Raw genomic sequence first — 27,324 nt, forward strand, 5'->3', positions numbered from 1 at the left:
TCAAAGGTAACGGCGTGTCCCCCAAGGGTCTGTCTTGGGCCGGTGCTCTTCAACATCTTTATTAATGAACATCGATGAGGGAATGGAGTGCACCCTCAGCAAGTTTGCTGACGACACCAAGTCGAGTGGTGCGCGTCGATACGGTGGAGGGAACAGATGCTCAGCAGAGGACCTTGACAGGCTGGAAAGCTGGGCTCGGGTGAACCTATATGAGGTTCAACACGGCAAAGTGCAAGGTTTTGCACTTGGGCCGGAAGAACCCCAGGCACCTGTACAGGCTGGGAGGAGTGGTCCTTGAGAGCAGCTCAGCTGAGAAGGACCTGGGGGATGGATGGATGAGAGACTCAACATGAGCCAGCAGTGCGCTCTGGCAGCCCGGAAAGCAAAATGGGATCCTGGGCTCCATCAGGAGAGGGTGGTCAGCAGGGATAGGGAGGTGATCGTCCCTCTCTATCTTCTCTTGTGAGGCCCATTTGGAGTACTTGTCCAGGTGTGGAGCCTCAGTACAAAAAGACATGGAGATTTGGAAAGGGGCCAGAGGAGGGACAGGAAGATGATCAGGGGGCTGAGCACCTCCCCATGAGGACAGGCTGAGGAGTTGGGTTTGTTCAGCCTGGAGAAGAGAAGGTTGCGGGGTGACCTCATTGCAGCCTTTTCAGTACCTGAAGGGAACTTACTGCCAGGAGGGGAGTAAACTCTTGGAAAGGGCTGACAATAGCAGGACACGGGGAAATGGTTTTAAGTTAAAAGAGGGAAGATTTAGGTTGGATGTTAGGGGGAAGTTCTTCACTAGGAGAGTGGTTAGGCCTGGAACAGGCTGCCCAGGAGGTTGTGGATGCCCGTCCTTGGGTGTTCAAGGCCAGGTTGGACGGGCCATGGGCAACTGATCTTTGGGGTCTGATCTATGGGGATCTATGGGGTCTATGCGGTCTCTATGGGGATCTATGGGGTCTATGCGGTCTCTATGGGGATCTATGGGGTCTATGGGGTCTATGGGGGATCTATGGGGTCTATGCGGTCTCTATGGGGTCTATGGGGTCTATGGGGTCTCTGTGGGGTTCTATGGGGTCTATGGGGTCTCTATGGGGTCTATGGGGTCTATGGGGTCTCTATGGGGATCTATGGGGTCTCTATGGGGATGCGCAGCTACTGCGCATGCGCCGCATCCTTGTTGCTAGGCAAAACAGCAGCGCCGTGCCACTACGCGTGCGCAGTAGTTGCGTCGCCAGGCAACGCGTTTTCGCATATGAGCCGCGAAGGGGGTGAGCGATCGGCGGGGTCGAGGTGGAAGGAGCCGGTATCGGCCCCTGAAACGGACCCGAACCCGGACTCGGAACCGGATCCGACCGAACCTGGCCCCGAGGAGCGGATCGCCGCTCGCCGTCTCCGCATCGCCGCCCGCCTCGAGGCCCAACGGCGGTGAGAAGAGGGGGCGGCCATTGCGAGGCCTAATCTTATGCCTGATCCCTTCTGTCCCCTATCCAGGCCCTTGCTGCCTTTGCTGCCTTGTACCCACACCCCCATGGGCCAGGCCTGTCCCCCATCCCATCAGCACTGTATGAAGGCCAGGCCTGTCCCCCATCCCATCAGCACTGTATGAAGGCCAGGCCTGTCCCCCATCCCAATGGGAATGGCCAATGGTGCTGGAATCCACCATTCTTGGATGAGTTCCTCTTCTTTTCTGCACTTCTCGGGGCACATTGAGGCTGCTGAATCATTCTCTCTATGCTGGGATGGAGTCACAAGCTTTGCAAGGTTATCTCGCAACTTTAGGGAGATAGAAGTGCAAATGATTCTGTCTTTTTTCCCTTTGCTGCCCAGGCAAGAGCTTGGAGAAGATGAGGAACCAAAGGAGGAGGATGAGGATGTGGAAGAGGAGAGAAACAGCCACAAGGAGGTGGAGGAAATCCGGCAGGTATGACAGTAAGACAGGAAGGTCCTCTTGGATCCCTAAGCTGCAGGCATTTGGCTTCATGCAGTACTCAGTGTCACCCAGCAGCCTGTATGAGAAAGGACACAGTGGCAGAAGCTCTGTAGGACCAAGTGGGAGGAGACTCATGGGCTATAGATTGAAGACAAGATTTCCCTGTAGCAAAATGCCCATGGATTGGAGGGTTCTGAGATAGGAGCTGTGCATCCAGACTCATATCCCACTGTCCAAATATAGGGGAAGCAAAACAGAAATGTGCACTGAGCACGGGCCAGTTCCTCTTTGTGCTGCTGGCCTTCAGGGCTCTCCAAGTGAAGGAGGATTCATGGGTGCACTGAGGTCTTCCCAGTGCTCCTCAAACCCTGCTAGAACATGAGAAGATGGAGCTTATGGGTCTACATAGGTTTCACAGTGTGGGGATATGATCTGGAGCCTTGACAGCATGAGAGCAGCTCCAGTATCTCTCCCTCCAGAGTTGAAGTTTACAGGTATGTGTATCATCTCCTTCACAGAAGTTGGCCAAGCTGCTCTTTGAAGGCATACGGATGGTGACAGAAATCCAGGTGGCTACTGACTTGAGGGAAACACAGAGGAGAGCAGAACAGGCAGAGCTGAAGAAACAGAGGTAAGAGACTGTGGTGTGGGTTTGCTCTGCTGGAAAGGAGAGACGCAGATGTTTGTGCAGCTCTCTGAGCACATCCCGAGATGGCTGCATTACATGCAAAGCATCCTAACTCTGAGCATCCACATACACTTAAAAGTTAGGGTTGCACTGCAGTTAATTGCCAAAGGACACCAAGAGCTCCCAGGTCCAACCTGCCACAGGTGGATCTTTACAGAGTGTTTTTAGCAGTGAGTGTAGTTATTAGCTATAGCATGAGTAGGTGCAGGGCCACCCACACCAGGCAGTTGTGTATGAGGACTGAGAAAAATGTGAGGCTGTGCTGATGTGAGGAAGTGGATATAAATGTCTTCATGGTGAGGGTGGTTAGATGCTTGCTCGGGGGCCCATCGTGATGTAGGGATATTCCAACTCAGCACTTGCCTGAATGAGGCCCTGCACCATCTGCTCTGCCTGGTTAATCCTACATTAACCAGGACCCAGTGTTTTTCTGAGGCTCTTCCAGCCTCAGTTATTCTCCAGTCTCTCTATGGCTGCCTTGGGTAACCTGTCCTGCCCCACCAGAGGGATCTCTAAGGGTCTGGCTGTTTCAGCCTTGCCTGCACAGATCAGTTGAGGAACACCGAGTCCTTTCTCTTAATTGCCTTTGGAGGGCACTGTAGGAACAGTTTGTGGGAGGCTGGCTGGAGCAAGGCATCAGTTCCTTGCTCAGAATATTTTCTATTAAGCCTATCTATAAGGATCTGGATATTTTAAGCCCATAAACAGCCCATAAGGAAGGTTTCAGAGAGGCAGTGGTGGAATGTGTGTGGGAGAAACTCAGTCCAGCTGCATGTGACAAAGGGAAAGCACTCCCTTTGATTCTCCAGGGTTGGGCTGTGTAGCTGGGAGTTGTGTCACCTCCCACCTGCTGCCTCATCTTGATGCCACTTTTCAAGCTAAGTTATTCAGGAGAATGTTCCTGTGGCTTTGTATGTGGTGTAGGCCACTGAACCACTTGTTGCCCTGCGATGGTTTACCTTCTTCTACTGCCCACAGGGTGGAGAAGCTGGAGAATGTAGCCAAGTACAGTGCTGAAAAGTTTGAGGAGATCACCTCGAAGTGGGCCTTGGCCAAAGATATGACAATCCCTCAGGATCTGTGGCAGCTGCTGAACCAACAGCAGCAGCTGTGCACGCAGCTTCTGGATGAGAAGAACAAGCTCATTGGTGAACTGCAGCAGGTAGTGTGGGAGCCATGCGGAGGTAACCAGGGAGGACTGGAGTTTTCAAGCTTTGGAGGGTGCTGTTCTAAAGCAACAGCCATCCCCCTGGCCCACCGAGGCCCCAGCACATGGCTGGGATGCATGCAGTGTCAGTTGGTCCAGGACAAGAAGGGGATTGTTTTCCTAAAGGGAAGCAAGTCTTCTCCAGAGCAGGTTCCTTGGCCCTCAGCAGCAGGAGTGGCCTATTGCAGATGTTTCACCTTCCACTCTATCTTCTTACCAGCTATGACCGACCTTTGGTGGTGATGTCTCTCCTCCCACCTTTCCTCCTAAATACCTCATGACTTGCTGGCCTTTTGTCCTTGTCACCTTTGGAAAAGGCAGGATCTGGGTCCTACATTCTCTGTTATCCCCTAGTAAAACATTCTCTCTGATTTCAGCATCTGCTGTCCTCCTCCAGGAGCTGAAAAACAAAGATGAGCAATACGTGCAAACCATTAAGAAGCAGTCAGATGACATCCACCTGCTTTTGGAGAGAATGGAGGAGCAGACCAGGATGATGTTACGAACTTACCGTCACAATATCCATCAGATTGAGGTAGCCAGTTCATTCGGTAGAAGTAGAGTTCAGGGAGAAAGACTGCAGCTGTTCCCTTCTCCATATCTGTTGCCAAAAGGCCTCAGCCTCTTTCCACCAGCTGGGTTGATTACTGTCCAGAGCAGAGAGCTGATGTCTTGATGAATGAAGCTCAAATCTGGCCAATCAAGAGCACTGAATGATGCTGGGTGCTGAGGGGCTGCTTTATACGATGCTGTGGATGACTTTGGTTCAGCACAGAGAAACATGGTAACATTTGAAAGCTATTGCTCTTTCATGGCTGGTTAATTGTCTTGCTAAAAGCCAAGAAGGAGCCTTGTTGGTCATAATTCTTACCTTCTGCAGAGCATGGAAAGTCACAAATCAGTGTTGTTGAGCGAGGGTTCAATATCAGACAATGATTTCCATTGAATTCACAGAGCTGCCACCAAAAGCAGCTCTCATGGGTTAGGGTGACTTACAGCTGTCCCAGTGGGCTCACAATGTCAGATCTCTGCCATTGAGAGGAGACATCAGGCCTGTGTGTATGTTCATTAGACAGGAGCAGCTGTCAGTCCTCTCCTGGTGTGGACTAGAACGAGGCTGGCAAATTGAGGTGCCACTGTGATGGTAAATGGCTCTGTCTCCTTGGCAGAAAACTTTTGAGCACGAACGGCGAGAGCTGCTGGACAACAACAGGAAGAAGTGGGAGGAGGCCATCCAGGACCTCAACACAAAAGAGGTAAAGTCCCCATGAGATTTATAAACTCTGATGGTGGCTGCTTGTTTAGGTGCATGGTGGGCAGAGGGGCAGGTATTTCAGCCTGTTTTGCCAGGGAATAATCCATGCATGACCTTGCTTAGTGCTGGCAGAGGGAGCTGTGATCATGGGAGGAAGCTGTCACCTCTGATGGATGATATTCTTCTTTTGCCCTTAGCTGGAATACCTACATTCCCGTGTGAGCAAGATAGAAGAGTTTGAGAAAGAGCTGAATCAGCTGCGACTGCGGGATGAGGAGGAGTATAACAGCATGAAGATTCATCTGGAGAATGATGTGCAGGTACAGAAAGGGCTGGTGTGTGCCATGTGGTGTGACAGTTGAGCAGACCACCCTGGTTTGTTCATTGCTCTGGAGGGCAGCTGGATGGTGTGTCTGGTATCTGATCACCTCAGCTCTTCAGCATGCACAATCCAGCTCCATGCCAACAGCATGATGGAGCTTTTAGTCTCTCCTCTCAGTGGGATCCACAGCACAGTATCAATGTGCCTTTGGCTTCTAAGCGGTCTGTAGCAGCTCTAGGATCTATGAAGCAGCTGGGAGTGTTGAGGGTTTTGCTTCTTCAGAAGTCAAGTTTGGTAGGAGGATCAAATAGTGTGAGTGTTTTGACACCAGATCATTTCAGATCAGACTAACTGCCTCCCTTGCAAAAGTCCGTGGCCTAGGAGGTTTGAGTTTTTGCCTCTGACATCTAGCCCTGGGCTCATGATTTCTCTAGTAGCCATGAAGTCATAGAATCATAGAATGGCCTGGACTGAAAAGGACCACAATGATCATCCATTTTCAGCCCCCCTGCTATGTGCATGGTTGCCAACCACCAAACCAAACTGCTCAGAGCCACGTCCAGCCTGGCCTTGAATGCCTCCACTTCTGCTTCCTTGGCTAAGCAGAGGACACAACCACAGCTGACACCTTCCCTGCTTGTTGTTATTTGTTGTTTCCCATGCTGCATGGTACAAACAGATTTGCATTTGACTTAGTAAGGCTCATTGCTTATTGTGGTTTCACCCAGCAGGCAGCTCAGCACCACACAGCTGTTCACTCACTTCCCTTCAGTGGGGTGGGAGAAGGAATCAGGAAAAGGTGAAACTTGTGATTGGCATAAAGACAGTTTAATAGAACAGAAAAAGAAGGGGAGATAATAATAATAAAGAACATACAAAGCAAGTGGTGCACAATGCAGTTGCTCACTACTCCCTTATCCCCTCCACTTTTGTTGCTGAGCATGATGCCATTTGGTATGGGATATCCCTTCAGTGATTTTGGGTCAACTGTCCTGGTTCTTTTCCCTTCCAACACCTTGTGAACCCCTATTCTCCTCACTGTCCATGTGGGCAGCAACAAGAAGCAGAAAAGTCCTTGGCTCTGTGTAAGCACTGCTCTGCAACAACAACAACATCAATGTGTTATCAGAATTCTTTTCCTCCTAAATCCATAACATGGCACCATGCCAGACACTACAGAGAAAATTCACTCTGTCTCAGCCAAAACTAGGGCAGTCCCACATGATGTTTTCCTAGGAGGCCTGGGGAAATACAAGCTAGGAGCCGTGTCTGCAAGGTTTTGCAACACAAACAGCAGGTGAAACATTGCTGTCGCAAGGTCCCTGTCCACTTGATAGAGCAATTCCAAGGGGACAGTTCAGATTCTGTGACTTCATATTGATAACTCGGGCTGATATAGATTGTGTAACGTTCACAAATGTTTCTGAGCCATTTAGGGTGGGAGAAATGTGCCTGGGAAGCTGGGTTTGGAGTTACAGGTTTGGAGTTACTTACATTACTGAGTTATAGTCAGGCTTCTCTGTGTCCTTTGCTTACAGCACAGCTTCTTTCCATGTTTTCTGAATTGACAGAACCTGGAGAGGCAGATCCAGCATATGAAAGCTGTCTATTTGATCAACCAGGAGAAGCTGGAATACAACCTTCAGGTGCTTAGGAAGCAAGATGAGGAGAACACCATCATCAGGGCACAACAAAAGAGGAAGCTCAACCGGTAAAAAACCATCCCTGGAAAACGAACAGGCTCTGCTTTACCTGCTGCCATCTCCTAACATACCATTTGTTTTTGTGGAAACCATCACTAGCACAGGATTGAGCTCTGACCTGCCCCATCCCTGGGCAGGGGGAGAGTTTAGTCCAGGGCAGCACCATCCCCAGAACAGTTTGAATAATCTGGCAGTGACCAAACTGTGCCAACTAGGTGGGATTCAGTCAGGTCTTGGTGCTGGTCACTAGCAGATGGGTAGCTCCAACTCCCAAAGCCTTCATACATGTGAGATTTGCCCTAAAGTGCCTCTTTGGGAATCCCCAGCTTTGCTATCCCTCTCCAGGCTCAACAGCTTACTCAGTAATCTGAGAAAAAAACTGGTCAAACAAGAGAAGCAGTTCAGAGAGGAGAACCAGAGTCTTGTAGCTGAGTGCGAGCGCATCAACGGACGATGCAAGGATGTGCAGAGAAAGATGAGGTGGGCTGTGTTTGGAGGCCTGGCCATCCATCTGTGATGAGGCTTCAGAGCATTTGAATGACATACAGAGGGGGGCTGACTCATTTATGGACACAAAAGCTGCTTCTATGGGCTTTCTTTCTCTACACAGGCACTTTGCAGCCTGTGATGCTGACAAGTTCGTGAAGGTCTGGCTTATGAATGAGGAGGAAGCCAAAGGGTTAATGCGGAAAGCTCTCGATGCAGATCGAATCATTCACACCCAGCAACTGGGACTGCCCTGGGAAGAGCCTCATTACTGGTTCCTCAACAACGTCGGCCCCTGCGGGCAGTACAAGGCAAAGAAGACGGCAAGCAAATTGGCCGCAGAGGTCCTGACAGGTGAGACACAGCCTCAGTGCCCTTGTCACCTCTGTGGCACTGGGTAACCCTCACCTTCCTCCATGAGAGCCCCCACAGTCTCTCCTGTCTTTGTCATTGCAAAAGGATCTGACTGACTGTGTGAGTTCAGTCAGGTTTGGTATGTGCCTGCTCTGAGCTGGCTCATTCCAAGCCACCTTGGGGATCTTAGCACTGAGCTGTGCTCATTGCTCCCAGCACCAGATGAGCTGACCCAGAGCCAGCTCACATCCTGGTCTTTTTGGCATAATTTCCAGGTCACCAGGATGACCGTGATTTCCCTGATGAAAGCTGCAGTGATGTTACTAGTACTGACCTGGGGAGCACAGACAAAGCATAAAGACTTTTTTTCTCACCCTTTTTCTGTCTTGCAGAGAGCACCAGTGGGGCACAGGAAAAGAAAGAGAAGGAAGAAGTGGGCAGCGGAGAAGGCCGGAAAGAAAACATAGCAAAGGCTGGGGATACAATCAATCCTCTGCAAAATATATCCAAGAGAACTGCCAAGAGGATCCTGGAGCTCGTGAGCGATGAGTCGGTGCGTGATGATGCAGTAGGAGGAATATCCTCATGCTGCCCAGCTGCTGCCCTTGGAGGGTGGCACAGCCATAGCATGGCACAAGTTGGCTGCAGGGTGCTGGGTTCTGGGCCTGAATGGAGATGCTCACTGTTTCTGTGCTTCCTTTGTGTCTGCCAAGGGTTTCCTCATTGAGAGAAAGCTGCTGGGGCCTCTGCGTGCGCTGGGAAAGCATGATTGCACCCTCTTGAGGCTTGACTCCATCTTTTCGGTGAGTTGTCTGTTGGCCCATCAGCAGTGTCGTGATAGTCTGAGTCTTTGCTCTGAACTGGTCAGGCCACTGCTGGGGAGCTGCCTCTATGTTTGACCTCTCTCCTCTTGGAAACTGGGAACCAAGTAGGAAAGTCTGGAGCAGGAGGCTGGAGAAAGGTCTGGAGAACATGAGGAGTGATGGGCAGCCAGAAGAACAAACTGTGATTCATAGAGAGGGTACAAAACCCAAGGATGGCCATCAGAGAGGAGAAGGGCTGTTGCCAACTGTCTGTGTGCCATAGGATTGAGAAGCCTGGGGAAGATCCAGCTGTGGAACTTTGTGGCATAAGGGGAGAGGAGTATTGTGGGAGGGCATGAAGCACTGTTGCCAGGTGCTTCTTGTCTCAAGGCCATCCTGCTGCTGAATTAAAAGCCCCACGGCTCCTCTGATCAGTTCTCAAAGCCCCCCATTCACAGACACCTCCACCTATCACATGCAAACCACCTTCTTACCGCTCACTCCTGCTCAGGCGCTGTGTAACCATAGACAGAGGAGCACCCTTTCCTCCTGTAAAATACTTGTTGTTTTTTTAGCTTCCCCTCCTGTGTTGTCTCAGCGATGCTAACCATGTTCTTTTGCTACCCAGGCCCTTGAGATTGACAGTGAGGATGACCTTTACCAGCTGATGGATTTCTTCCTGAAGTACAAAGCCAGGGAAGGAGCTCTCAGCCAGGTAGGACTGCCAGGAGAGCCCAGCAGAGCAGGGCTTATGTGGAAGGAGGAGCAGAAGATCTCCTGAACATAAAGAGAAGGCAGAAATGGGGCAGGGGGCATTAGAATAATGCTATGAACAGTGTCAGGGTTGCTCTATGGTCATGCATCTTGGGACAAAACCCACAAGGCTTGGTGTGGGGAAATCAAGGCCAGTGCCTGCCCCCAACCCAGCAAGGGCTTGGAACAGGCCTGGGCCCTGGCTATGAGGTCATTCACTAGAGGAGGTGGAACTGGGCTGATCTCAACAGGACATTTAAACAAGGTCCCTTGTATTAGTGATTATATACCCAGGGACTTAGCAAAGCAGTGCTAATTGACCTCCAAACTGGAGAACATCTCTGACCCATTTTATGGTAGCTGCAAGCGCAGTCTGTTGGTAAAAATTAGGTTGATGGATTGCAGTCATCTTCTGCCATGGCTGAACAGGGTCTCTTGCTCATCCATTCATGTCTGAGCTGCCTACATTTGCCAGAGGATGAGGCTGCAGATGCTTGGAAGCTCTTGGGAGCAAAGTGGCTCTTGGGGAGGGGATTTAGTGGGTAGGCACCATGCCCAGCTTGTTGACCTTCCTTCCAGAGCCAGGGAAGCCCAGGTGGAGAAGATATCACAGACCTGAGTAAGGACAGAGCAGGTGGTGCATCCAGTGCCCAGAGTGATGAGCTCCAATCCTCTCAGGGACCTTTGGGCTCCCTTCCATCTGTGTACCTCCATGCTGATGACGTCCTAAAGATCCTGAAAGCTTTTGTGCAGGATTTTCACAAACTGAGGTGAGACTAAGGGCAAAACAGAACTGCTGTCATTTGGAGGGAGAGAGACAGACAGGGTTGAGGCAACAGGACAAGGGACTTTGGGGGGTGTGTGGGCAGGGCTGGGGGATACTGTATTGCTCTGTCTGTCCTGAGAGCCACTTCATGAGGTTGCAGTGGGGTGGGGATGGTCCCACCAGGGAAAGACATCCATGACAGCTTCAAGCTTCATTGTTGAAGTGAGGGTTGGCTGGGTACAACCAGGCAGGAGATGTACAGCAGCCTGGAGTGGGAAACAAAGCCATGAGGAAGGCTGGTTCCATTCATTTCAGGGTTGTGTTCATTTGTGTGACAACGATGACAGCTCTCTGCAGCTGAGAGCTATGGGGCTATTCCTCATGAAGAGCTGAGCCCCAGGACTTTGTTCTCTGTCTCTCAGGGAGGAAGAGGAGAAAGAGGAGGAGGAGGAGGAGGACAGTTCTCCAAAGGAAGTGCTGCAAGTACGGGACAGCTCTAAGGATGGGGAGTACTGGGAAGCCTTGACACACGTTATCCCAGAGCCAACACTGAAGCTGTGGGATGCTCTGGCAGCGGCACTGGAGGAATATCAGTGAGTACCTGGCAGTGATGGTGGGGACAAGGTAAGCTGATGATTTGGCTGGGTTGGCACAGGCTGACCCTGCACACTGGCTGGGAAAGGGGTCTGCCAACCTGGCTACCACTGCTTACATGGGTGGGGGCTCAGCAGGGACCTCTGCAATGTCCTGTAGGTGACTGAGAGGCACTGGGCACAGGGTGACAAGGGACAGTTGCCCACCTCCCTGTATCCCTGCAGATGGGCTTCACAAAGGTGTTTTAGACCCCAGAGACCTCCTGGCATCACCTTGCCTGTCCCTGGGACCAGGTTAATTCTCTGCCTTCTTTACTCAGCAACATCCTCACGCGGAGGGCCAACCTGATTGCTGAAGCAGATGTCCTACAGCAGCAGAATTCAGAGCTAAACCTGATGCTAGAGCAGTTCATCAGTTCTGGGGTGAGTGTGATGTCCTCCTGACCTGCAGCCTGGGGATGAGGGTGCTTAGGCCAACAGTCCTGTACCTGCAATGTGATCCCAGTGGAAGAGTGAGGTTAGCACTGGGTCACAGCTGTCCCCACTGTGTACCCACACACCTAAATACTGTCCCTGTCAGGCTCAAGATGCCTTTCACCACAGGTAAACAGCATGCTGCTCTCCCCTCCTGTGCAGCAGATGGACCTGAACCTGCCCCATCCTGGAGAACCACAATGAATGCATAGATCCAGGACTCAGCTTTTCTCTGCCACGGGCAGAAGCTGTGTCTGAAGCCTGTCAGAGCCTAATAAACCTCTCCCAAACTTGAGCCAGCAATGTGTGTGTGTAGCCTCCAAGTAGTGTTCTTCCCTCTGAAGATACTGGGGAGCAGCAGACACTGTCCAAACCCAAGAATTTCCTGCAGCATAACCAAGCCAGGACCCCTCTTTCCACTTTGTGAGCTCTCAGCCTTACACTTGGGCAGAGTTTCACCACCACTGCCTGCCTGCTGGCCCCATAGTGATATCAACCCTGTTGTATTCCCCTCTTCTTATGTACCAGCATACAGCTTGTTGCAGGGACCCAGGTCAGCATCACCACCAGCCCTCAGTGTTTGAAAAGCCGCCCTTCTCTATTTAGTTTTACACTTTATTCCACTCTTTTGCTTCCTTTTTTCTCCCTGGAATCCCCCCAAACCATTCACCCCTTAATTATCTTTCCATTATTATCCCAGATGGACCCAAATCCTGCATTTCTAGGGCCAATATTGGCTCATTGACATTGGCTACAGCAGGATGACCCCAATGAGGGCTGCTACATCTCTCCCTCCCCTCCGATTCACACTGCTTATGTCTCACTCCCAGCTTTCCTGCCCAGCTTTATCTTTAGCCTTGACTCTCTTCACACAGCACCTGCAGTTTCTCTACGTTCACACCACAGTAAAAACAACCCCATTACGATGCTGCCCTTGAGTTGTTTTCACCCTCCTCCTCCTCCCCACCATGGGACCCATCACTTTGCACGGCCACCCCCGAGGGATCGGTGCCTCCTTATCTCCAAGCCACCAAATCGCCGCCTTTCCTCGGCTGTACAGAAGCATTGAGCAGCCATGGGCCGGGCTTAAAACCCTCCCCATAAGCACAGCCCGGCCCATGCCCGCCCATCGGACCGCCTTTCCATCCTCCGGTTCTGGATTCCTTCCCGAACGTGATGCTGCCGGCAGCTGCTCGCGGTGCGCACCGACAGGCTCGGCGTAGGGCTCGCTGTAAACGCTGCCACCCGTCCGCATCGACCCCGGCGAGGTAATGGGGGGGGATGGCAACGAGAATAGGGTCGCATCGGTGTGACAACGGGGATGGGGACTGAGAGCCGGGATCGGGAACCGGGGATAAAGGGCACGATACTGGGGTGACGCTGGGGATAAGAGGCGGGATAATGGGGTGGCACAAGGGCTGAGGGTTTGGACGCCGAGGTGACAGCAGGGCTGGGGGTTCGGGCAGGCACTGGGGTGACACGGGATGGGGCTTTGGACACCGGGGTGACACGGGGGTGACGCTGGGGCTGAGCACCAGGGAGGCACTGGGATGGAGGGAGCCGAGCACAGGGGGGCACCGGAGCTGGACATGGCCGCTGCCTGCCCCCTCCCCGCGGTGTCACTCAGGCCGGTGCCGGTCGGGAGGAGCTGTGGGTGAGTCAGGCAGGAAACCCGCTTGCATCACGAGTGGGGCTGTTCTCTAGTCGCTGCTCTCCGGAGCTCAGATCCTTTCGCCTTTCCACCCCCAACAGCGCCATGGAAAATGAAGCCAACGCCCCGTCCTCCAGTTTACTCTCACCCTCCACGACCCCCTTCAAGGAAGAACTGCTGTGTCCCATCTGCTACGAACCCTTCCAGGAGGCGGTGACTTTATGCTGCGGACACAACTTCTGCAAAGGCTGCATCAGCCGCTCCTGGGAACACCGGCCCCACATGTGCCCCGTCTGCAAGGAAACCTCCTCCTTCGAAGACCTCCGTGTCAACCACACGCTTAATAACTTGGTGGAGATGATCCTCCGAGAGGAAGGGAGACGACAGGGCCGACCGGCCGCCCTCTGCCCCCTGCACCACGAAGAAGCCAATCTGTTCTGCCTGGATGACAAGGAGCTGGCGTGCTTCGCCTGCCAGGGCTCCAAGCAACACGAAGGGCACAAGATGAGGCCGGTGCAGGAGACGGCGATGGATTTCAGGGTGAGGGAGCAATGCTTGGGGGTTGATTGCATGCAGAGAGGCAGCACTCTGTTTATTGGGGTGCAGGCTGGGATACGAGGGTGGGTGCAACCCTACGGCATCACTGCTGATGCTCTCCCTGCCTTAATCATCACCCCAACACCAAGAGCCTGCAGGAAAGGGAAGCGTGGCGATGCTCCCGTGGGTTGGGAGGGGTTTGGAGAGGTGCCATCAAGCCGGATCCGGCTGTGCTGGTTATTGCAGCAGCACCTCGGGGTTGGGAGTGCGGAGCTTTGGGTTGAGTTAGAGCAGCACGGCTGCTCCTGGCCTTGAGGAGAAGGGGGGGTTGTGGGAGAGGTGGCCCCGAGCACAGCCCTGAGCACAGCCCTGAGCACAGCCCTGAGCACAGCCCAGAGCACAGCCCTGAGCCAGAGCCAGGCGCTGCTCCAGGACACAACCGCTGTGACTCAGCCCATGGGGAGATGCCAGGTTTCAAAAGTCGCAGGGCAAAGAGCACCGAGCGAGCTGCGACTTGACAGTGTGTTATAAAAAAAAAAAGAGGTTTAAATATAGCAGGGAGGATTTGCCATGGAACAAACCTCTGCTTTGCTGCTTAGGGTCTGCGCTGCGCCGAGGTGCAGGAGGGCAGTGCTGGGCTGCAGGAGGAGGGGAAGGGATGGATGGAGCAAGGATCCTGCTTAACCGCGTCCTGCTGGGGTTGGGGGCTCTTGTCTTTCTGCATTTGAAACCTGGGGATGTAGGCTTGCGAGGGTCCTGAGGGCGTCTCCCCCCCGCAGGCCAAGCTGAAGAACATGGAGACCTCCCTGCAGGACAAGGTGAAGGATTTTGGGGCTGTGCATCGCTCCTACGAGTCCATCTCCAAACACAACAAGGTGAGTGGACAGTGCTGGTGGGGTGGCAGCCTGGTAGTCCCTTCTAGGAGGGTGGCAATGAGCCCAAACCCCCTGCATATATGTGCACTTACATGCACAGAGGGGATTGTGGAGGTGCTGAGCATGTGGGACAACCTTAACATCCTTACACTGGGCAGATGGAGGCCAAGCGACTGGAGGAGCAGATCAAGAGGGAATTTGAGAAGCTACATGAGTTTCTTCGGGATGAGGAGAAGGCGCTGCTGTCGCAGCTGCAGGAGGAGAAGCAGCACAAACACAGCCTCATTGAGAGCAAAATGAAGCAGCTGGCGGAGAACAGCCAGGCGGTGCGCAGCGAAGCCCGACAGCTCCAGGCTGACCTCCAGGAGGACGACTATACCTTCCTCAAGGTAATGTCCTGATGGGGTCCCCATGGCTCAGCCACAGCACCATCGGGCCTGGGGTGTTGGTAAGCCTTAGGAGCAGAGTTTGATGCCTTCTGTCTCCTTCTCTTTCAGACCCACAAGAACCGTAAGCGCAGGTGAGTCCTGGTCTCAGCTGTGTCCTCTGCCTGGTGAGACCAGACAGGTCCCCATGTCATAGAATCATAGAACCATAGAGGTTGGAAAAGACCTCTCCTTTAGCTCTTCCCCACCATACCCACTGACTATGTCCCTCAGTACCACATCCCCACGGTTCTGGAACACCTACAGGGATGGTGACCCCACCACCTCCCTGTTCCGATAACCCAATGTCCCCAATCCCAGTGGGGGGATTTGGAGTAGCCCCCTCCCCAGGATGAGAGCAAGGTGGGGGCCCTTGGAGCTGGAGCAGGAGTTCCTGCTCTGTTCATACAAAGGGAAGGCAGCTTGGGAGGAGACGTGGGGTGCTGCCATGGAAGCCCCTGCAGGAAAGCAGGGTGCCAGCATCCCATCCCTGTCCTCATCTCCTGCCCTAGGATTGCCTGCACGGCTGAGGAGCCAGAGGCTGTGCCACTGGGGATGCTCATCGATTCCGCCAAGTACCTGGGCTCGCTGCAGTACAATGTGTGGAAGAAGATGCTGAACATCATCACCGTGGGTGAGGAACTGGGAAGGGTCCAAGGATGAGATCAGCCTCTGTTCCAGGCAGCCCAGGGGGAATGGTACTGAGGGCATGGAGCATCCATGCACACCACTGGTTGTTCAGTAGTCATGGGGTGCTCTGTGGTGCTTGTACTCAGAAAAGGGAGCCCCGAGGGATGCATTCTTCCATGCATGGGTGGGTTTGTGCCTTTGATAGCCACCAGAAAGGAGATGATGGGTAAATGGGTGCTTGGGGCTCATCCATAAAGCTCATCCTTTAGACAAGCCAGGTTCAGCACTCCTAATGCAGAGATTCAGGTCCTCTAGTCAACCTATCCACACTATACCCACTCATAGTATCATGAAGGTTGGAAAACAACTCCAAGATCATCAAGCCCAACCACTGACCCATCCCCTCTGTGTCTACTCTTAGATCCCCAAGTCCAACCCCAGCCCACTGCCCACCCCCCCATGCCCACTGCCCACACTCAGTGCCACATCCCCATGGTTCTGGGACACCGCCAGGGACCCCACCACCTCCCTGGGCAGCTGTGCCACTGCATCACTGCTCTTTCAGAGTGTTATTCCCTAATATCCAACCTGAACCTCCCCTGGCACAACTTGAGGCCATCACCTCTTGCCTCTAACGCACGTCCCTAATGCATATCCATTTTGCAGTCCCTTTCAGCTTCAACCCCAACTCAGCAGCAGGCTGGCTTTCGGTGTCTGAAGACCTGACCAGCGTCACCAACGGGAGCTACCGGCTGCTGGTGGAGAACCCCGAGCGCTTCACCTCAGCCCCCTGCATCCTGGGCTCACGTGGGTTCTCCACCGGCTTCCACACCTGGGAAGTGGACCTGGGTAGTATCACGAACTGGAGGGTCGGAGTGGCCCAGCTGCGTGGTGGCATCCATTGGACCTTCCACCACGACGCACGTTCTGGGTTCTGGTATATCTATCGCCTTCCTGGGATGAACAGCAAGATGTGCCAGGCATCCAACATGGCTCGCTCGGTGGTGGCACTGGGGGAGCTGGTGCGTATCCGCGTCGAGCTGGACTGCGACGAGGGCGAGCTCTCCTTCTACAACGCCGACTGCAAGACACACATCTTCACCTTCCATGAGAAGTTTGGAGGCACTGTATTCCCCTATTTCTATGTAGGGGGCACACCAGCGGGTGCCACACCGGAGGCGTTGCGTATCTGTCCCCTCCGTGTCCGCATCCATGAGGATGTCCCCGTGTAGGGCCGCTGTCCCTCTGTGCTGTGTTACCTCCATCCTGGAGCTCCCCAGGTGCTCTTTTAGAGTCAGCTTTCCTCAGAAAAAAAGAAGAAGACAGAAAAAGAGAATTTATGTATGTGTTACCTCTTTTTTTATTATTATTATCTTTAATAAACTGCTATTCTAGTATTTTGGTGTCACGGTTTCTCATCATCTGTGCCCACGTCCCTCCGCCTCCATCCTGCTTCTCTCCCTTATATACCAAAGTGAGTTCATCCCTTCTCATCCCCTTTCTAAGGGGTTTCCCATAAATCCCCCAGCTCTGGGATGGCAATGTGCAGCATGCACTCAGAGGTGGGATGGAGAGGACACAAAGCTCCTCTAGTGCAACTATAGGGGGAAAACAGCAACCTCCCACTGTCCCCGAGTACCCTCCAAGCATGTTGTACCAACAGCCCCAAAGCCATAACCCAGAGTGGGTTTTGATTTGCATTATAAACCCTTTTCCCCTTTAAGTCCCTGCATGGTGCCAAGGCCACCCCGGTGTCCCCAAGCCCTGGGACGCGGTGCTCCAGGCGGCGCCTGGCAGGATGATGACATGAACAGGCTGTTTCCATGGTTTCTCACCATTTGAAGAGGATGCTCCTTAGGAACCAGAGCTGCTGGCAGAAAAACAAAAGGAGGTGTTGAAGGGGGGACAACCTGGGGGTCCTCCTCCTTGCTGACGTTGGCTGACGTGGCCCATCTCCAGCTGAGCACCCCTGATGTAGGGAACAGAGGCAGATCAGCGTCAGCATCCTGCTGTGTTGTTCTGCCCATCACTTCTCAGCTGGAAACCTGGGCATCCCACAGCCCATTTGGGCACAGCAAAGCATCCTTTGGAAGGAAGAAGCAGCGAAGCTGCTGAGCTGGATGAGATGTTTCTCTTTGTGAACCCCGAAGGGAGTGTTTTCCTGCAGTGTCTGGCATAAAAATGGCAATAAGGAGTGAAACGGAGCATCACTTTAGATGACAAAAGTGAAGCATTTTGACTTTTTCTGGACGATTTGTTGGGGAAAAAAAGCATTGTTTGCAGGAAACAATATGAATGAATGGCTTGGCTCCTTAACATGGCCATTTTTGTGTGTAATAAAGATTACTGCTTCTTCCCCAGCACTGAATCTCATTCGCAGAGAGGCAGAGAAATACCTTTAAGACAGCAATCTCCCCCATGGGCTGAGCATTTGCTCGCACACCCAGTGCTGGGAGATCCATTGGGAAGCACAAGGGGGTGCTGAGTGGGACCCCCCCTTTGGGTCTCTTCCTTGGTGAATAGCTTAGTTCAGACCTTCCTCCTCGTAGCATTTCAGGCTCTTGTTTCCTTGTTGATCCTCATGATTTCCACCTTGTTTTTGGCTGTGGATTCTCCCCAGCGGATGCTGCCCGACGCATCCGGGGATGGAGCGATATTTCAGGCGATATTTCGGAGAAGCAGACAAATCTCCCATTGGATCCCAGCTGGGAGGTGATGTCATTTCTGACCAATCCAGGGGAGGGCGGTGGTTTTTTTTTCTCTGCTCCCCCCCCTTCCTTCTCTCCCTTTGCATCCCCATCAGCCCTGGGGCTGGGCACGGTGGATGCGGTGATGGAGACCTCCTCCTATTTTGGAGAATGAGCCCTATAGGTATCCCCAGCACTGGGGGACCCCTCCTTGGGAGGAGCTGCAGTGGGCACGAGGCAGAGGGAGGGGGTTGGGAGGAAGCCGGGAAATGGGGCTGAAGAACTAAAACGGACTGCGATGCAAAGGTTGTGCATGGGAGGGTTTAAACCTATGAGTCCAAAGATGCGATGCTGAAAGTTGAAGGGAGAAGTGTTGGGAGGGCAATGCAATGGGGTGATGCTGAGCCTCCCCAGGAGATTTTGGAAAGAGATTGGGTTAAAACAACAGAAATAACTTCACTCCATCCTCACAGTCATAGAAATGCGGTGTTAATGAAGACAGGAAAAGGTTTCCAAGTCCAGGTGTTGACCCCTCACCACCATGCCCTCTAATCGCATCCTTAAGTAGAACACAGAATCATTAAGGTTGAAAAGACATATAAGATCAAGTCCAATCATCAATCCACTCCTGGGGCCACAGGTAGCTCAAAATCAGCCATCCCCTGTGAGCTTTTGGGCTGCAAAATGATGGCATTGGGCTGGGTGGTCACCAACCCCCCACCCCACCATGCTGCTCCTTTGGGGCTGTGAGGCCAGGATGTGCCTCCAGAGAAGGGTTTGTGCCATGAGCCCACACCTGCAGGGAACTCAAAGGAGCCTTTGAGCAGATCCCCCCCGCAGCGGGTGCCATGTGCTCACCCAGTGCCAGTCACAGCAGGGACAGCCTTACTGCCAAGTGGTCCCACAATGGCTGTTTGTCTGCTGCTGATTGCTGTGCTTGGTTGTTTGTCCTCCCCTTGCTCCTTTATGTGCTCTCCTCCCTCAGTGATTCTTCTCCCACCCCACATTTTGGACCCCACCAAATCCCACTGCTACTTCCACCATCTCCACCCTATGAGCACCCCACACATCTCCCCTCTGCCTGTTCTCTTGTTCAGCTCCCTTTGTGAGGGATTTTGGCCATCACATCCTATCCACTCTGGGGGCATCTTATGCCCAAAAGGATCCTTCACCCATTAGATAAATGGATGGACAAACCATGGACAAAGGTCCCAAGCTCTGCCATACTGCACTGTCACTTGTGCAATGTCACCCCATTTCTAGTTGGGTCACTCTCCCCTTCCCATGCTCGGGCCAAGATGCCACCCTATATTTGTTTTCCAGGGGGAAAAGACCTTTCCACAACTGAAAGCCCATTTGCGTAATGGAGGAGAGCAGTGCCTAAATATACCCACACAGTCCCCTGGAGGTGGCAGGATGTGATCTCCATCAGATGCAGCTGTCAGTGAGAAATAGGCCAGGGTGAAGAGAACACGAGGAAGGAGATTCAGCTTTGGGTGAGTGCATGGACGTGAGCTCTGGATCCATTTGCCCCAGGGGACGTCACACCAAAACAGCTTCAGGATCTGGGACTTGGAGTCTCCATGCACCCTCTGCCTGGTTTGGCAGAAGTGGTCCTCAAGTGGCTTTGGGGTCACACCAGGTTTGGGATGCATCCTGACCCTGGGAGGATGGAGCTGTGGGGTGATAGGGCCACACCACCACCCAAAAAATACAAAGACTGATCCATGCACATGGCACAATTCATCACCATTTGGGGTCACTGGGAGGAGTGCAGGGCTCTCCAACTCCCCCAAGCAGAAAGGTGCCCTTATCACTCTGTCCATCCCCACTTTGTCCCACTGGGACAGGGAATTATATCTGTCCACCCCCCCCAGCCCACACTGAGACCCCCCATTGGGTGACAGCAACATCACCAGCACTGCTCACACATAATACAATCCCACGTGGGGGCATTTTTGCCTCCCCATCTGACTTCCAGTATTTTTTCACCCTTTTTTTTCTCCATTATTTTATCATTTTCAATTCTTTTTTCATTTTTTTTCTCAATTCCCCCCCCCCCCCCCCCCCCCCCCCCCCCCCCCCCCCTTTCTTTCTTTTTTCCCCCATATCCAACCCCTGAAAATAGCTGCCAGGCTGTGACATCACCGTGCTGCTCCCGGGTTCGCACAGACTGGATCCAATCAGAGCCATAGAACTCTGCTCCAATCCCCGGCCGGGGAGGTGATGTCATATGGTGATGGACCCCCCCTCTGCTGGGGGAGGCTCGGTGCAGACCCCCGCGCCCACGTTAAAGAGCCTGGAGAGCACAGGGAGGCAGCGCAGGCACCGACAGTGCGGTGAGTGCAGCAGGCGGATGGATGGATGGATGGATGGATGGATGGATGGATGGATGGATGGATGGATGGATGGATGGACGGACAGACGAATCCTTGGGGGGGGGGGGGCTTTAAAAGGGGGGGGGGAAATTGTTTCACTGGGGGGAGAGGGGTCAGATGGGTGTATGGAGTTGGATGTGTGTCCTGGGGGTCAGTTGGATGTATTGCTTTAGGTAGATGTAGGTTGGGGGTGATCTTATGGATGGGGTGTGTTTTGTGGATGGGGACGTCAAATGGATGTTTGGAGCGGGATGGAGGTATGGGTTTGGGTGTGTGTATGGGATTGAATAGATGGATGTGGGGTTGGATGGACACATTGCTTTGGATGGATACATGGGGTAGGATATATGTACTAGTATTTAATGTATGTATGTACAGATGGATGGATGGATGGATGGGCAGACAGAGTCAGATGGATGGACTGGGTTGGATAGATGGATGGGGTCAGATACATGTGTTGGGACTGGATGTATGTATGGAATTGGATGGATAGGGTCAGATAGATAGGGCTGGATATGTCTGTGAAGTTGGGTGGATGGATGTGGTTGAATATATATATGCACTGGGATTGGATGGATGCATGGAGTTGGATGAATGGATGGAGTAGAATGGATGAGGTCAGATGGATGTATGGGATTGGAAGGATATATGGGGTGAATGGATGTATGGGAGTTCGATATTGGATGTATCAGATGCATGCGTTGCTTTAAATGGATGTACTGGGGGGTTGTTTCTGGAAAGCAATGCCTTGAAAAGTTTGGGGAGGGATCGTGGAAGAGGGGGGTTCGATCATTTCCACCCTTATGTCCTCACCCCATTGGGCTCAGCATCCCCAGTGAGGCACACAGCAAGAAGCAGACCCCAGTCCTTATAGCCTGGACCACCCCCCACCTCCCTATTCCCCCCCTTGCTTTTCATTCCAAGGCTCTTCCCATGCTCCCTGCTCCCCAGGTGCAATTATGCTGGGATGGGGCTCTGCAGCATCCACCCAGCCTCACCCCCAACCCCACAGCCCCCAGCTGTGCCCAGCTGTGCCCAGATGGACCCAGAGGGCAACAGTAACTGAATTACTGGTGATGGCAGCAAGCTGGCAGAGGTGACCTGCGGCAGGGCTCCAGCCACACCCAGCTCCTCAGGGAACGGGGGAATCCTCCCAACGCCCCAATGGCAGCTTGATCCAGCTGGTATCATGTGCAGGGATGGACCCCAGCCTCTTCCTTGGGATCTGATAGGAGATGGCTGAATTTTTATCTGAGAGATAAAATTTGGGTCTGGAAGATGGATTTCTGGAGCCCAAATACAACCATCCACCCAATAAAAGCCCAGGCAAAATGAAGAGTTGGGGGGAAAAAATATGAGGCTTGTAGGCAGCAGCATGGCAAATTCTTTCCTCCAGGCTGTCATGTCTCCAGGCACAGCCTCGTGGTGAGCACATCAGAGCATCCCCACCCCACCTCCTTAGATACGAGCTCCCATTTTATAGAGGGATGCATAAGGTCTTGGGGTATGGCACAGCTCCGCTCGTGCACCAGCAGATGCTGTGGATAAGGGTTGCATTTGTTTGTGGTGGGCTGTGGGTGGGTGGGTGGGTGCATGCTGGTCACAGCACAGTCACGCATGGGCACACGTGTGGCTGTGCAAATGTTGAGCAGTGTGGAGCAGGGAAGGGCTGTGCCGGCTGCTGCCATCACATCAGTGTGTGTCCATCACATCACAGACCCTGTGCTTACTACGCTGTTGTTCGCACGTCACATCACACCAGTAGATGCCCAATTCCAACAGCATGAGGCCATCACAGCAAACCAGTGTGTGTCCATCATTCAAGCATCCCTCACCTCGCACCACCCCACCACTGGGTGTCCGTCCTGTCAGACCAGTGTGTTCCTACCCCATCTCACCAGGATGTGCCCATCCCACCTCACCAATGTGTGCCCAGTCCATGTTATCAGTATGTTCCAATCTCACCTCATAAGGAAGTGACCATCCCATCTCACCATGATGTACTCATTCCAGTGTGTTCTCACCCCATCTCTCCAACACACACCAGTGTGTTCTCACCCCATCTCTCCAAGATGTGCACATCCCACCTTATCAGGATGTGCCAATCCCACCTCTCCAGCATGTACCCATCCTATCTAACCATTACGTACCCACCCCATCACACCAGTATGTGGCCATTTAGTCTCACCAGTATGTGCCCACCTCAGAACCTAGAGTGCACATGTGCCGTGGTATCAGTGTGCAGCTGCCCCAGGGTGGGAGCACAGGGAAGGATGATGTCCCCAAGCCTTAGATCCTTTGCACTGATCCTGCCTCTTTTCATCTCCAGGCCCCAGAATTGTTGCTGCAGACGCCCAAGGATTGCCAAGCCATGACTCTAGCCGGTAAGTCATGGGGCCATGCGTGGGAACAAGGGACAACATGGGTCTGTGTACCCAGTCCAGACATCCACTCCATTTTGGAGCATCCCCTGAGTGCATCAGTTTCCCCATTGAACAATGCATTTACACACCTTGTTTACCCCTCCTACATCAGCCTGTTGGCAACATCTGGGCAAAGTCCAATGCCAGCCACTATCCCCATCCCAAGCAAATGGCGGGACCCAACATCCTGACCCCACTCCCACCATCTCTCCCCAGCTTACAAAGAGAAGATGAAGGAGCTGCCCCTCGTCTCCCTCTTCTGTTCCTGCTTCCTCTCAGACCCCCTGAACAAACCAGCATACACGTATGAAGGTAGGACCCAATGGGCAGGCTGGGCTCCCTGCCCCAGCTCACAGGATAGAGGGTGGAAATCAGGGGTGTATCTGGGGTATGAGTATTGCTTGAAAACCATGATAGATGGGGAGGTGGTGGTGTATAGGGTGCTTATCCAAAGATAAAGAATCATTGGGCCGAAGGGATGCAGCCCAATCTCTCTTGCATAGATACAGATATCTTTCACTGGAACACATTGTTTTCTGGGCTGCTCTTAGTCCGTTCATCACCCATTGACATGGGAGGCAGAGGGTGGGATGTTCTGATGCCGGGAGTCACACCAAGTCCCTCTTCCAGCAGACACGGTAGACCTCACTTGGTGTGTCATCTCTGACATGGAGGTCATCGAACTCAACAAGCGCACCTCGGGGCAATCTTTTGAGGTCATCTTGAAGCCTCCATCATTCGACGGCATCCCTGAGTTCAATGCCTCACTGCCCCGGCGGCGCGACCCATCTCTGGAGGAGATCCAGAAGAAGCTAGAGGCAGCAGAGGAGAGGAGGAAGGTATGTAGGCACAAGGGGTCTTCCTCAGCACTGCAGCATAGGGATGGGGACATGGGGACGCACAGCGTTGCACTCAGGGTTCTCACTCCCATGGCACAGCCCACTTTGGGGCCATCACTTAGTTTGGAGGGGACATTCTCAGCTGGGATGGGAAGGAACCTACGGCCCCTGTGTTCCACATGGCCATGGTTTTGTCTGCACAGTACCAAGAGGCCGAGCTGCTAAAGCACCTGGCAGAGAAGCGGGAGCACGAGAGGGAGGTCATCCAGAAGGCCATTGAAGAGAACAACAACTTCATCAAGATGGCCAAGGAGAAGCTGGCACAGAAGATGGAGTCCAACAAAGAGAACCGCGAGGCCCATTTAGCAGCCATGCTGGAGCGCTTGCAGGAGAAGGTAAGAGCTCCGCGAGGATGGAGGGGGGGATGCACAGGGACAGGAGGGCGTCACAGAGCCAGATCAGGTTGGATGGGGTTGGGGGCAGCCTGATCTAGTGGTTGGCACATGAAAAGGGGTTGGAACTAGATGATCTTTAGGGTGCCCTCCAATCTAAGCCATTCTTTGGTTCTGTGACCCCATGCTGGAGAGCAGGGTGGGATACATGGCTCTTGGGGTGACACCAACCCCTGGGGGCACCACCAGTGGGGGGCTTCTTCTGCTACCCTATGTCCCACCCAGGGTGGGGGTCATGCATGGGGGCATAGTACTAATGTACTGGTGGGAGCTGGAGGGGCTGTGCTGCCACATCAGAGGTGCTCCCACCCTGCCGGTGTGAGCAGACACCTCCTCTCTCTCCCCGAAGCAGGTCTGCTCCCAACCTCAGCATGGAAGGTCCCACCCTCACCACCTCCAGCTCCCTCCAAACCATCCCTTCTGCACGGAGCTCACCCAGTGCCCTTCTCCAAGCTCCTCAGCCAGCCTTGAGTCAGAGGCAGAGAGCACGAGATAATGGCGGACAATCCGAGCTTGACCCCATCTCCTTGGGGTTCCCGCTCCATCTTGTCTGGTGGACATCTACCTCCTAGATAGAGGGCAAGGACAATCATTCTGTCTGTCCCTGAGTGCCTCTGCCATCCTTAAAACACCCCGGGGGAGGAGAGGATGCTGTTGACCCACCGGTGTCCCCGTGGGGACGAAACTCGTGCCTTCGAAACCCCTGAGAAGCCGCCGGTCCGAAGTAGGGCGATCTAACACGTCCCTCCTTCCCTCCCACCTCCCCACAGGACAAACATGCAGAAGAAGTGAGGAAAAACAAGGAGCTCAAGGAAGAGGCCTCCAGGTAAAGAGGCGATGCTTGGACTGACAGCTCCGGGAGGTGTGGAGGCTGCCGCAGCACCGGGTCGGCCGGCGGAAGGGGACGTCCCTCTGCTTTCGTTGTTTGTGAATGTACAGAGTTGACCAGTGAAGCCATCCTAGTCGTTTTGGGGAGGGTGGGGAGGGAGGCGAGCGGATGGGTGGGCCTCAAGGTGGCTGTCTCCATGGGGTCCATCAGCGCCGCCCGCCCAGGAGGTCGAAAGGAGCAAGGCCAGGGCTGGCGAGGTGGGGATGGAGTGGGTGGGAAGGGAAAGGGGGAATGTGCATTGTGTGTGACTTTCGTTTGGTGCTGGGCAGGCAAGAGCCCCTCCAGCCGTGATTCTCCTCTGTCCCACCTTAGTGGGGCAATGGCATCTCTTGGTGACCCTCCTCTCTCCATCCCATCTCATCTTCAAGGCCTGGAGCTGGAGCTTAAAGCCCCCCAGACCTCACAGCATTGTTTTGGGGATGGGGGCAAGGAGAGCCCTCATTGGAGGGAGTCCAAAGCCTTTACTTGGCTGCAGGATGATCCTTTCCAAGGGTGAAATTGGAAAGCCCCATGACTTCCCAAAGAGCTGCTAGATTTTCTAAGAGATCTCCCAAGGCTCATCTTCTCGGGCACTCTTGGATAAAATCCCCTTTTCTGCTTTAGGGAAGCAGGAAAGCTGGCAGCTTTCAGAGGCAGCAGCTCAAATGGGTGTTTGAGTAGGCAGAGCTGGAGGGGAAGAGGGAAACTGGGCAAAGTTGTGAAAACAGTGATGGAACAAAGAAAAACGAGAGAAAGAGAACCAGCAATGGTACAGGCTGCCCAGAGAAGCCACGGGTGCCTCATTTTTGGATGCACTCAAGGCCAGGTTGGAAGGAGCCCAGGGCAGCCTGATATGGTGGGTGGCAGCACTGCCCATGGCAGAAGGTTGGAATTGGATGATCTTTAAGGTCCCCTCCAGCCTAAGCCATGCTATGATTCTATGACCCCATGCTGGAGAGCAGGGATGGGGTACACCCAAAGCAGCCTGACCCTGGCACCTCCAACCCTGCTCCAAACCAAGGTCTCAGTCTCCTCTATGGCCAGATAAGGTTTTCCTAGCACTGATTCAGATCCAGGGGGAGCCATGTCTTTTCTCTTGCCATGAGATTCTTGCCCGGACCCTTGGGCCGGGGTGGGGCCAGCCTTGAGCCTGGAGGGGCTGCCAAAAGTGGGAGTGTGGGAGAAGGCAGCGTGTGAAGGAGATGGAGGGAGCTGTTCTAACTGTGGCACGAGCTGTCCTTTTTTTGTATACAACAAATTGTAAATAAACTGCCTTGGCATTTCTTTTGTTTTCTCATGACCTGTGCAGTGTGTGATGTGTGTGTATATTGTTTTCTTTTGGGTGGGGGTAAAATCTAGAACCAGTTTACCCATGGAGCCAAGAGTTCCTTCCTTCAGAGCCAAGGATGTCCTGGCTCTGGGAAGCCTTGCAAGATGGGTTCTCAACCAAGGAGTAGGTGGCCCCATGGCTGTAGGATTCAGTGTCATCATTAATGCAGACCCCAGGAGGGAATCCAGACCTTCTTGTGGAAGCAGTGATCATGATGCTCTGTACCCATCACACTCATCCTCTGTGGGAGAGGAGCTGGAGGCAAAAGAAGAGCCTGTTAAATCTGAAAAGGGAAGAAGAGCCATGGGCAAAAGGAATGGGCAAGATGCACAACTCTTGTACAGATGACATCAGCAGGAGTCTTAAGGCTGATCACCAGCAGATTTGTAGGAGCTGTGCAAACCCACAGCAAATAACACTCTGCTTTGTTCACTGCATCTTATTTTAATAAAAATTGTAGAAGGAAAATAGTAAATAGAAAAGAAGAGCATATACTGCTCCAACCAAGGACTCTATGTTATAGACCACAACAGCATGTGCCAAGAGGGGCCTGAAGGGATGGAAAAATCACGGCACAATGGAAAGAGGAACCCATCCTGGGCTGAGGATGGAGAAGGCAGGGAGACACTGAGCGAGCTCCCACCAAGGAGACTTAGAAAGGCCCCAGAAGCTTTGAGGAGGGCAGTGGGAACATGGGGAACAGAGTCAGGAGACCACAACTTGTGCTGGGGAGAAGCCTGTGGGTGGTATTTTTCCAGTGCTTTCAGCTCTGTATCATACAGCAGCTACTCTAACAGCTTCCCTGTTCTTCCTCTTCCCCAGCACAATCTTCCCACTCAGGGTGTTTGCCAGTCCAGCCTCAGGCTATGCACACCAAGGAGCTTTTGTTGACTTTGTTGTG

General features: G+C 53.2%; 3 protein-coding genes across 12 annotated transcripts; all 3 read left to right on the forward strand.

Annotated features, from left to right (window-relative positions):
• The first annotated feature begins 1,201 nt into the window (after window positions 1-1,201).
• DRC1 (dynein regulatory complex subunit 1) lies at window positions 1,202-12,349 on the forward strand. Of its 5 annotated transcripts, none has more exons than XM_015859838.2 (17): window positions 1,202-1,419; window positions 1,822-1,915; window positions 2,443-2,555; window positions 3,591-3,774; window positions 4,217-4,354; window positions 4,989-5,075; window positions 5,272-5,394; window positions 6,968-7,107; window positions 7,445-7,579; window positions 7,710-7,939; window positions 8,332-8,492; window positions 8,653-8,742; window positions 9,371-9,457; window positions 10,075-10,265; window positions 10,684-10,854; window positions 11,175-11,277; window positions 12,204-12,316. In XM_015859838.2, the coding sequence occupies exons 1-17, from the start codon at window positions 1,247-1,249 to the stop codon at window positions 12,264-12,266; spliced, it is 2,283 nt and encodes a 760-aa protein (XP_015715324.1). In that variant the 5' UTR covers window positions 1,202-1,246; the 3' UTR covers window positions 12,267-12,316. The 5 variants fall into 5 exon arrangements, with proteins under 5 accessions (XP_015715324.1, XP_015715325.1, XP_032299539.1 ...); XM_032443648.1 differs by having other exon boundaries at window positions 1,203-1,419; window positions 12,235-12,349; XM_015859837.2 differs by lacking the exon at window positions 12,204-12,316 and adding an exon at window positions 11,458-11,627 and having other exon boundaries at window positions 1,203-1,419.
• A 74-nt stretch (window positions 12,350-12,423) lies between these two features.
• On the forward strand, window positions 12,424-16,843 carry TRIM35 (tripartite motif containing 35). Of its 2 annotated transcripts, none has more exons than XM_015859840.2 (7): window positions 12,424-12,596; window positions 13,081-13,519; window positions 14,260-14,391; window positions 14,550-14,780; window positions 14,889-14,911; window positions 15,329-15,450; window positions 16,113-16,843. In XM_015859840.2, the coding sequence occupies exons 1-7, from the start codon at window positions 12,505-12,507 to the stop codon at window positions 16,676-16,678; spliced, it is 1,605 nt and encodes a 534-aa protein (XP_015715326.1). In that variant the 5' UTR covers window positions 12,424-12,504; the 3' UTR covers window positions 16,679-16,843. The 2 variants fall into 2 exon arrangements, with proteins under 2 accessions (XP_015715326.1, XP_015715327.1); XM_015859841.2 differs by having other exon boundaries at window positions 12,483-12,596; window positions 14,296-14,391.
• A 3,505-nt stretch (window positions 16,844-20,348) lies between these two features.
• On the forward strand, window positions 20,349-26,390 carry STMN4 (stathmin 4). 5 transcript variants are annotated; one of them, XM_032443756.1, is made up of 6 exons: window positions 20,349-20,472; window positions 22,841-22,895; window positions 23,151-23,246; window positions 23,565-23,773; window positions 23,977-24,168; window positions 24,575-24,989. In XM_032443756.1, exons 2-6 carry the CDS (start codon window positions 22,883-22,885, stop codon window positions 24,719-24,721), a joined length of 657 nt encoding a protein of 218 aa, XP_032299647.1. In that variant the 5' UTR covers window positions 20,349-20,472; window positions 22,841-22,882; the 3' UTR covers window positions 24,722-24,989. The 5 variants fall into 5 exon arrangements, with proteins under 5 accessions (XP_032299647.1, XP_015715366.1, XP_032299648.1 ...); XM_015859880.2 differs by having other exon boundaries at window positions 24,578-24,989; XM_032443757.1 differs by having other exon boundaries at window positions 23,568-23,773.
• The last annotated feature ends 934 nt before the right edge of the window (window positions 26,391-27,324 follow it).

Source organism: Coturnix japonica, chromosome 3 (genome assembly GCF_001577835.2).
Source record: "Coturnix japonica isolate 7356 chromosome 3, Coturnix japonica 2.1, whole genome shotgun sequence".
In the NCBI taxonomy this organism is placed as follows: Eukaryota; Metazoa; Chordata; class Aves; order Galliformes; family Phasianidae; genus Coturnix; species Coturnix japonica.

Bases quoted from the DNA above. Each gene is read 5' to 3' on its own strand.
- DRC1 (XM_015859837.2), top strand. From the start codon at position 1,247: ATGAGCCGCGAAGGGGGTGAGCGATCGGCGGGGTCGAGGTGGAAGGAG. The intron at 1,420-1,821 runs GTGAGAAGAGGG...TTTGCTGCCCAG, and splicing joins CGCCTCGAGGCCCAACGGCG to GCAAGAGCTTGGAGAAGATG. The intron at 7,108-7,444 runs GTAAAAAACCAT...ATCCCTCTCCAG, and splicing joins CAAAAGAGGAAGCTCAACCG to GCTCAACAGCTTACTCAGTA.
- STMN4 (XM_032443756.1), top strand. The intron at 23,247-23,564 runs GTAGGACCCAAT...TCCCTCTTCCAG, and splicing joins ACCAGCATACACGTATGAAG to CAGACACGGTAGACCTCACT. The intron at 23,774-23,976 runs GTATGTAGGCAC...TTGTCTGCACAG, and splicing joins CAGCAGAGGAGAGGAGGAAG to TACCAAGAGGCCGAGCTGCT.
- TRIM35 (XM_015859840.2), top strand. From the start codon at position 12,505: ATGCTGCCGGCAGCTGCTCGCGGTGCGCACCGACAGGCTCGGCGTAGG. The intron at 12,597-13,080 runs GTAATGGGGGGG...CACCCCCAACAG, and splicing joins TCCGCATCGACCCCGGCGAG to CGCCATGGAAAATGAAGCCA. The intron at 14,392-14,549 runs GTGAGTGGACAG...TACACTGGGCAG, and splicing joins CCATCTCCAAACACAACAAG to ATGGAGGCCAAGCGACTGGA.